The sequence below is a fragment of the Lingula anatina genome, chromosome 3, assembly GCF_051362555.1.
Source record: "Lingula anatina isolate TDL-2025a chromosome 3, LinAna3.0, whole genome shotgun sequence".
In the NCBI taxonomy this organism is placed as follows: Eukaryota; Metazoa; Brachiopoda; class Lingulata; order Lingulida; family Lingulidae; genus Lingula; species Lingula anatina.
The window spans coordinates 29,503,680-29,513,599 of NC_141769.1; the positions used below are offsets into that span (position 1 = coordinate 29,503,680).

Genomic DNA, 9,920 nt, shown 5'->3' on the forward strand with positions numbered 1-9,920 from the left:
CATGTGTAAAATAAATTATTGTATGTACATGTATGTGTAAAAAGTGTTATAAAATCATACCTCGTAGCTTTCATGTTGGTTGTCAAATAAAAAATATGCTTTTGACATTTGTAATCCAATGTGGCATCAATGCATTCATGTTCTGTAAAACTGACAATAAATTTGTTTTTATAAATGTACAGTTTGTGCCACAAAATGTGTCCAAATTTTTCATCGGATTTCCTTGTTTATTTTTCTTTTTTGTCTCTTCAAGAAAAATACATATCCCCTATACTTTAATAAATTGTCCTTAAATTATAATGCAGGAAGCTTCAACTAAAACGCCTTTTCTCAAGGTACTTGTAGGTCAACTAAGGGGTTAAAAAGGTACGGCTTTTTTTCAGAAAAAGATCCCCCCTCTGATATTGCTGGGAACAAGCCTGCAACAACAAAAATATTCCACAAAATTAATACTTGTATATTGTGTCGATCTTTATTTACAAAACCATAAGTGTGGCTGTATCAACAAAAACATACAATTACAAATCCAATACCTCATTTCAAGCACTTAGGACACAGATTTAGGACTCTTGAAAGCCTTCACATTTATTCCTTACATTTAGACTGGAAAATGTATGTACAATATGAAATTTTTCATTTTAGTTATTCAAGAAGGACAACATTAAAATTTAGTAAGTTTCAGCATGGTATGAAACATAGTTATAGACAGCATTCCCATCAATTGGTATAAAAATAATAATAAATAGGTTATTTTATGTCATAAAAAGAAATGAAAAAAATTTTTTCCCCATGACAAGATCATAGTCATAGTGGTGGTTTTCACCACGGGAAGCTAATTTAAAAATATTCACAGAACATGGACGGCTCAATGTGACCCTATTATCTGTAATCTATGTATTTCATGCACAGTTTATAATGTATGATGTTCTCAGTCATCAAACCTCTGTGGTATAGGATTCACCATCATGCTCTCCAGACACTCAAACACAGTGTGGGGGTCCTGGTCTGCGTTCACGTGCTGGGCGTCCACATAGTAATCCGTCAGTTCGTCCACAAAGGCCTGATAAGCCCCTAGCCTCTTCTGGACCTCCTCGGGAGAGTCCTTGGGGGCCCTGCGCAGCCTCTCTTTCACCTCCTGTGTGCGCGGAGGATTGTACAGCATGTGGTAACGCTCTCCTGTGATGGGGTCGGTGGCACGCAGAGTCAGGCGCTCGATCACAGAATCATTGGGAACATCCAGAAAGAAAACCCTATGAATGAAAGAAAATTAAACTGATATATATAAATGATATACACATATAAAACTATCTATTAACATTGGCATGACTTATAAATCCATCAATATTAAAAAGGGTTGTTATATGAATTAATAATAATAATAATAATAAATAAATAAACACTAGTAAATCACTATTGTTATTATGAATAAAGCATTATAATAGTTATTCCATCAAATGTTTCTGCTCACACTGTCTACTGCATTGACATCAGTCTCTTTTCTGGCATATCACTGACTTTATTATGACATCACGCAGAATCATTTGTGACATTCCTATACGTTACCATTACAAAACACCACATAGAATTGTTATCACAATAATTCCAAATTTAAGGGACTGTTACAGAACAGTCACATCACAATGCCTCTTATGTGTCATCATTATCACAGTGACACTACATTAACCTGTCTGTACTATGACATCACAATGCCTTAACACTGTCTCTACAGTGACACTACATTAACCTCCTGCTGCCTGTACTATGACATCACAATGTCTTTACACTGTCTCTGCAGTGACACTACATTAACCTCTGCCTGTACTATGACATCACAATGTCTTTACACTGTCTCTGCAGTACATTAACCTCCGGCTGCCTGTACTATGACATCACAATGTCTTTACACTGTCTCTGCAGTGACACTACATTAACCTCCTGCTGCCTGTACTATGACATCACAATGTCTTTACACTGTCTCTGCAGTGACACTACATTAACCTCTGCCTGTACTATGACATCACAATGTCTTTACACTGTCTCTGCAGTGACACTACATTAACCTCCTGCTGTCTGTACTATGACATCACAATGTCTTTACACTGTCTCTGCAGTGACACTACATTAACCTTCTGCTGTCTGTACTATGACATCACAATGTCTTTACACTGTCTCTGCAGTGACACTGCATTAACCTCTGCCTGTACTATGACATCACAATGTCTTTACACTGTCTCTGCAGTGACACTACATTAATGTCCTGCTGCCTGTACTATGACATCACAATGTCTTTACACTGTCTCTGCAGTGACACTACCGTACATTAACCTCCTGCTGCCTGTACTATGACATCACAATGTCTTTACACTGTCTCTGCAGTGACACTGCATTAACCTCTGCCTGTACTATGACATCACAATGTCTTTACACTGTCTCTGCAGTGACACTGCATTAACCTCTGCCTGTACTATGACATCACAATGTCTTTACACTGTCTCTGCAGTGACACTACATTAATGTCCTGCTGCCTGTACTATGACATCACAATGTCTTTACACTGTCTCTGCAGTGACACTACCGTACATTAACCTCCTGCTGCCTGTACTATGACATCACAATGTCTTTACACTGTCTCTGCAGTGACACTACATTAACCTCTGCCTGTACTATGACATCACAATGTCTTTACACTGTCTCTGCAGTACATTAACCTCCGGCTGCCTGTACTATGACATCACAATGTCTTTACACTGTCTCTGCAGTGACACTACATTAACCTCCTGCTGCCTGTACTATGACATCACAATGTCTTTACACTGTCTCTGCAGTGACACTACATTAACCTCTGCCTGTACTATGACATCACAATGTCTTTACACTGTCTCTGCAGTGACACTACATTAACCTCCTGCTGTCTGTACTATGACATCACAATGTCTTTACACTGTCTCTGCAGTGACACTACATTAACCTTCTGCTGTCTGTACTATGACATCACAATGTCTTTACACTGTCTCTGCAGTGACACTGCATTAACCTCTGCCTGTACTATGACATCACAATGTCTTTACACTGTCTCTGCAGTGACACTACATTAATGTCCTGCTGCCTGTACTATGACATCACAATGTCTTTACACTGTCTCTGCAGTGACACTACCGTACATTAACCTCCTGCTGCCTGTACTATGACATCACAATGTCTTTACACTGTCTCTGCAGTGACACTGCATTAACCTCTGCCTGTACTATGACATCACAATGTCTTTACACTGTCTCTGCAGTGACACTGCATTAACCTCTGCCTGTACTATGACATCACAATGTCTTTACACTGTCTCTGCAGTGACACTACATTAATGTCCTGCTGCCTGTACTATGACATCACAATGTCTTTACACTGTCTCTGCAGTGACACTGCCGTACATTAACCTCCTGCTGCCTGTACTATGACATCACAATGTCTTTACACTGTCTCTGCAGTGACACTGCATTAACCTCTGCCTGTACTATGACATCACAATGTCTTTACACTGTCTCTGCAGTGACACTACATTAATGTCCTGCTGCCTGTACTATGACATCACAATGTCTTTACACTGTCTCTGCAGTGACACTACCGTACATTAACCTCCTGCTGCCTGTACTATGACATCACAATGTCTTTACACTGTCTCTGCAGTGACACTGCATTAACCTCTGCCTGTACTATGATATCACAATGTCTTTACACTGTCTCTGCAGTGACACTGCATTAACCTCTGCCTGTACTATGACATCACAATGTCTTTACACTGTCTCTGCAGTGACACTACATTAATGTCCTGCTGCCTGTACTATGACATCACAATGTCTTTACACTGTCTCTGCAGTGACACTACCGTACATTAACCTCCTGCTGCCTGTACTATGACATCACAATGTCTTTACACTGTCTCTGCAGTGACACTGCATTAACCTCTGCCTGTACTATGACATCACAATGTCTTTACACTGTCTCTGCAGTGACACTGCATTACCCTCTGCCTGTACTATGACATCACAATGTCTTTACACTGTCTCTGCAGTGACACTGCATTAACCTCTGCCTGTACTATGACATCACAATGTCTTTCCACTGTGTCTGTGGTGACAGAAAATAATGACCACAACTTCCTCCATTTTCTATAACCAAATTAATTAATTTTATTTAACCTCACATTGCCTATGCACTTCATGGACCAGTCCAGTTATTTGGCCTACCTGTTAGGAGTGAAACCTGCATGTACCAGGTTAGTATGGAGCTTGCGGAATCAGCCGAGGATGGCCGATTGTTAACCTCCTGCTGCCTGTACTATGACATCACAATGTCTTTACACTGTCTCTGAAGTGACACTACATTAACCTCCTGCTGCCTGTACTATGACATCACAATGTCTTTACTCTGTCTCTGCAGTGACACTAGTACTACATTAACCTCTGCCTGTACTATGACATCACAATGTCTTTACTAGTACGCTGTCTCTGCAGTGACACTCCATTAACCTCCTGCTGTCTGTACTATGACATCACAATGTCTTTACACTGTCTCTGCAGTGACACTACATTAATGTCTGCCTGTACTATGACATCACAATGTCTTTACACTGTCTCTGCAGTGACACTACATTAATGTCCTGCTGCCTGTACTATGACATCACAATGTCTTTACACTGTCTCTGCAGTGACACTGCATTAACCTCTGCCTGTACTATGACATCACAATGTCTTTACACTGTCTCTGCAGTGACACTACATTAATGTCCTGCTGCCTGTACTATGACATCACAATGTCTTTACACTGTCTCTGCAGTGACACTACATTAATGTCCTGCTGCCTGTACTATGACATCACAATGTCTTTACACTGTCTCTGCAGTGACACTGCATTAACCTCTGCCTGTACTATGACATCACAATGTCTTTACACTGTCTCTGCAGTGACACTACATTAATGTCCTGCTGCCCGTACTATGACATCACAATGTCTTTACACTGTCTCTGCAGTGACACTACATTAATGTCCTGCTGCCTGTACTATGACATCACAATGTCTTTACACTGTCTCTGCAGTGACACTACATTAACCTGCTGCTGATTGCACTATGACATCACAATGTCTTTACACTGTCTCTGCAGTGACACTACATTAATGTCCTGCTGCCTGTACTATGACATCACAATGTCTTTACACTGTCTCTGCAGTGACACTACATTAACCTGCTGCTGATTGCACTATGACATCACAATGTCTTTACACTGTCTCTGCAGTGACACTACATTAATGTCCTGCTGCCTGTACTATGACATCACAATGTCTTTACACTGTCTCTGCAGTGACACTACATTAACCTCTGCCTGTACTATGACATCACAATGTCTTTACACTGTCTCTGTGGTGACACTATATTAACCTCCTGCTGCCTGTACTATGACATCACAATGTCTTTACACTGTCTCTGCAGTGACACTACATTAACCTCTGCCTGTACTATGACATCACAATGTCTTTACACTGTCTCTGTGGTGACAGAAAACAATGACCACAACTTCCTCAATTTTCTGTAACCAAACTGATTCATTTTATTTACTTCATGGACCAGTCCAGTTACTAGGCCTACCTGTTAGGGGTGAAGCCTGCATGTACCAGTTGTTCTCCCTGCTCTGTGGTCTTAGGGTAGCCATGCATCACCCAGCCTCTACTAACACAATCCAGCTGACCCAGCCTCTGCTTTAGGATGTTCAACAGGATGGCATCAGGCACTGGAAATGAATTCAGTTTAATTATTTCTAAGTGAACAACCATTACTATGTTGAGAAAGTGTTTGATATCTTATAGTGTAAGCAATGTGTAAATATGCAAGGGACTGACTTAATAATAATAATAATAATAATAATAATAATAATAACAGTGAGTTGGTTTAAATAATACTTCTTGAACCAAGAAATAGACCTCAAACAAATAGCATTAAAAAACAATGAAATTGTATTTTGTGGAGACTTTTTTTCTCTTCCATGAACAATAATAATATAATTGCATTCTTTTCATCTCAACCTCATTAAAGAAAATCAGTGTAATACATGTAATTAAAAAAAAAAAGGGCCTACCCAACATGTTTTTTTCCAGATAGGGTTTTGCTGCCAGTCCAGCTTTTGTCTCATCAACAATGGCTTGCTTTATCAACTGACCACAGGAAACTGAAACAAAAAAGGTTTGAGTAAATCATACATGCCCTTCTGAATATTTGAAGTAAAATTTATCCAAAAAATGTCTAAAATTAGGCATATAAAATAAAAATAAATTAAAAAAAAGAAAAGAAAAAAAAAGACATATTATTGACCAAAAACAAGCATTTCAGATACTGAGTACTATTTGCATAGTTTATTAGAAACAAAGGAAACACAGCAACACAAATACTGCTCAATACATAAACATATTTGCACAGTTATATTTATCAACCAATAGAGCGGCTATGACAAGCAATTACCCTTAAAAAGACAGATCTATACCCAGTACTTACTATTTACAATGTTATATTTATTAGCCAGCAGAGCAGCTTGGACACCCTTGCCGCTGCCAGTGGGCCCCAGTAACACGACCCTGGGGTTGTGAGGGGCAGCATTCCGTAACCTGCTGCCCAGGAATGTGATTGCTGCAAAACAATAACTGAAATTACTACCGTATATACATACAGTTGTGACAAAATGCCATCTAAGGTGTAATCTGTTTCTACTGTATCCTACAGCATTTGCTGAAAGAAGCTGCTTATATCGTGGTATGATAAAATACATTACAAATTAACTCCATAACTGCAAATCCAATTCAAATCAAAATATTCAAAGCCATACATGCATTACAATCTTATAGAGTAGAGGAATCTGAAGGTTAGTGCAATTCTTTCCAATTTTCATACAAGTATTATTTAATTAATTAATTAAGTAAATAAATAAATAAATAAATAAATAAATAAATAAATAAATAAATAAATAAATAAATAAACAATCCTCTCAAATATTCAACTCTTGCTTTCTTACTTTGGGCAAAGACATCCCCTTTAGGCTGGTCAGCATTGATAACTTTAAGGATCTTGCTATAACACGTCTTGAGACCCTCGATATGCCTGTGATATACGACAAGTTTATTGACCAGTTCGTCCTCACTGTTACCAGGTACTGGCTCCAAGCGACCCGCGACCTCGGCATTGCTAGGCCAGTCAAAGGTGGTGTGGTAAACATCTGGAATAACATACATGGACATTAATACCCCTAAGATCACTGATATCATGTTAAAGAGTAAGAGTGGTTTAAAGCTATTTTTACATACTGTTTCTGCTGCATCTTACACTGTTTTTAACGCATCATTTCATTCACTGTAAGAGAATATGCTAATCATACTGCTTCAAATGTGATGCATCACAATGTCTTAACTGTGACATCACTGTCCCTCTGTGACATCACAATGTCTCACCTGTGATATCACTATGTTTCATTTGTGACATCACAATACAACAATTATGCCACACCTGGCCCCTGATGTAACAACTGATATCAAATATATAAGTAAAAAGTAAACAGGCATCTTACCCCCTGTTTCTGGATCTACTCTCTTTCCTGCAGCCCTCTCTATCAACACAGTGTCTGGAGCATCCAAAAGGACTGAAATTACATGGAACACATTAGACCAGGTAACCGATAATATTTCTAAACTGTCTAGGTAACAAAAAACCTGAAACAATGACCTTCATTGCATTTTTCTGAAAATCATTCTTTCATTCTGTTTCTGAATCAGTCGATTTTAGTACTTTTTTGTGTATCTATGGTATAGTGTAATTTTTTTCTCTGTGTAAACTAAAAGAAAAAATTTTGAAAATAAATAAATAAATAAATAAATAAATAAATAAATAAATAAATAAATAAATAAATAAATAAATTTTCCTCTTATAGTATCCAGATTCTGATTAATTTACAGACTAACACTCTGCTTTATTTTTAGAGAAATAAATGATCCCAAGTGAGCATACCAAAATGCTTTGGATATATGCCCTCAGCCTGTAGTGCCAGGGCTTGCTCTCGTGTCTGTGGGAACCCTTCCAACACCCAACCTCTTTTAATACAGTCATATGACTTCATCCTCTCTTTGATGATCTTCAGCCACAGCTCTGTTGGTATTGTCTGTAAAAACAAGGTAAGGGAGTTAACTACAGTTTGACTTCATTCAAATGAAAGTGAAAACAGTTATTTTTCATTTAGATTACTCTGAAATGTCAAATAATTGTACCATTATGTTTATTTTCAAAGTAGTACACACCTTCTTCACCAGTATCACTATGATAACTAATTTTGTAAATAACAGCCACAGGTCATGTTTATTTTATACCTTATGATTTGTACTTTTGCCTTTAAACCCTGCTATAAATAAACTTCACTATTTCATTACATGTACATTAAAATACTCAAGGTTTTTTGCATTTTCTTTTTTTTTTTTTTAATTTTGAATTTTGGTCAACTCAATACATATTAAGAGGAATATCAGAGAATTAAAATTTTTTATCCTTATTGAAAACTTACCTCATTTTTCTTAATATACTCTTGCGCCTTTTTCCGGATCTCAATCTCTGCTTCTTGTATAAGATTATCCATTGTCAGGTATGCAGCACGAATCCTGTTACACACCATTTTTGCAATGGTCCTCTTGCCGGCAGCTGGTGGTCCCATGATGACCACTTGAGGAGCTGATCAATGAAATTACAGATATACATGATATATATTAGAATTTCATACTTTTTTTATGAAATCATTGTTGAAATCTGGAAAAATTTAATCATTTTATTCATCAAATTGTAAATTCATATTGAAAATTGTTGAAATTCCTGTATAATGTTCTTTCCACAATCCACATATTTTGATTTCAAAAAGTATACATGGTTTACTGGTATAGGTGTCTGTTATGTATTATACATCAATTTTGTATTTTTAATCTTTTTCAAATGGAATGAAGGGTTTAGCAAATAAGAGATCAAGCATGCTAAGCATGCTTGAACAGAAGGTGGTATATTTTATGGCTAAGACATATTGAATTATTTTAATAATTAATTAAAATTAATATAATAATAATAATATTTTTTCTTGAAATAGGATGTGGAAAGATTTGTTTGAAGTTTTGTTTGTAGACAATGTACATCATTTTTAGCATAGCATGAAAATTCATTGCAAAATTGGGTGGCTTTAGCCTTTACAGTATCGTGCAGCTCTAGGTGAGAGTAAGAAAAAAAAAAAGACATTTGAGCCCTCTCCAACAGGTGCAACGAAAAAACTCAGTTTCTCCATGATGTGGATATTCACAGCCTCAAGAGTACGTAACACAAGGTGTTATGAGACTGTTCTTGTGGTACATGTTAGTACCGAGCATGAAACCAGTAAGGTAGAAATTTGTGACAAGCAAGCTAAATACTACTACACACTTACCATCATCACTGTCTCTTTTCAGAAGCTCTATCAAAAATGTCAGAGGGTCATCTGGTTTGTTTATCAAAAGCTGCTCTAAAAGTTTCTGAAAAGAAAATGGTATAATCTTGAAGTTCAAGTCGATCAAGTTAAAGGTATCATATCACATGAAATATGCGTCAGACATTCACGCTTGATAAAATGGCTACACTATGAGCAATGTATATTTGTAAGGCCCCCGCTTGTGTGAATAGGCGATGATTCAGCTAAAAACCTACCGTATACATTTCAAATATGCCATGTTTCTCTGCGTAAGTTGCAAATTCTGGAGGAATAAGCAAAGGCCGTTTAGTGGCATCCATCTTGAAACTTAGTTTGTTGTCATGACGGCGTGAAGGGGTAATCCCATTTGATTGGTCAGGCTCAACTACCACAATCTTAACCAGCACAATGACCTTAATT

The 9,920-nt window shown here is 37.4% G+C and overlaps 1 protein-coding gene across 1 annotated transcript; it reads right to left on the reverse strand.

The window, feature by feature from the left end:
- Positions 1–450: 450 nt before the first annotated feature.
- On the reverse strand, positions 451–9,909 carry LOC106179094 (adenylate kinase 8-like). Its single transcript, XM_013562604.3, has 10 exons — positions 9,737–9,909; positions 9,480–9,564; positions 8,583–8,746; positions 8,036–8,186; positions 7,599–7,670; positions 7,050–7,250; positions 6,536–6,667; positions 6,123–6,212; positions 5,636–5,777; positions 451–1,250 (listed from the first exon to the last, which is right to left on the reverse strand). The coding sequence occupies exons 1-10, from the start codon at positions 9,818–9,820 to the stop codon at positions 929–931; spliced, it is 1,443 nt and encodes a 480-aa protein (XP_013418058.2). The 5' UTR covers positions 9,821–9,909; the 3' UTR covers positions 451–928.
- Between the last annotated feature and the right edge of the window lie 11 nt (positions 9,910–9,920).

Excerpts from the sequence above, each read along its gene's own strand:
- LOC106179094 (XM_013562604.3), bottom strand. The coding sequence starts at position 9,820 with ATGGATGCCACTAAACGGCCTTTGCTTATTCCTCCAGAATTTGCAACT. Across the intron at positions 6,213-6,535 it reads TAAATATAACATTGTAAATA|TTTCCTGTGGTCAGTTGATA; the intron begins GTAAGTACTGGG and ends TTTTTGTTTCAG. Across the intron at positions 1,251-5,635 it reads GCAGGCTTCACCCCTAACAG|GGTTTTCTTTCTGGATGTTC; the intron begins GTAGGCCTAGTA and ends TTTCATTCATAG.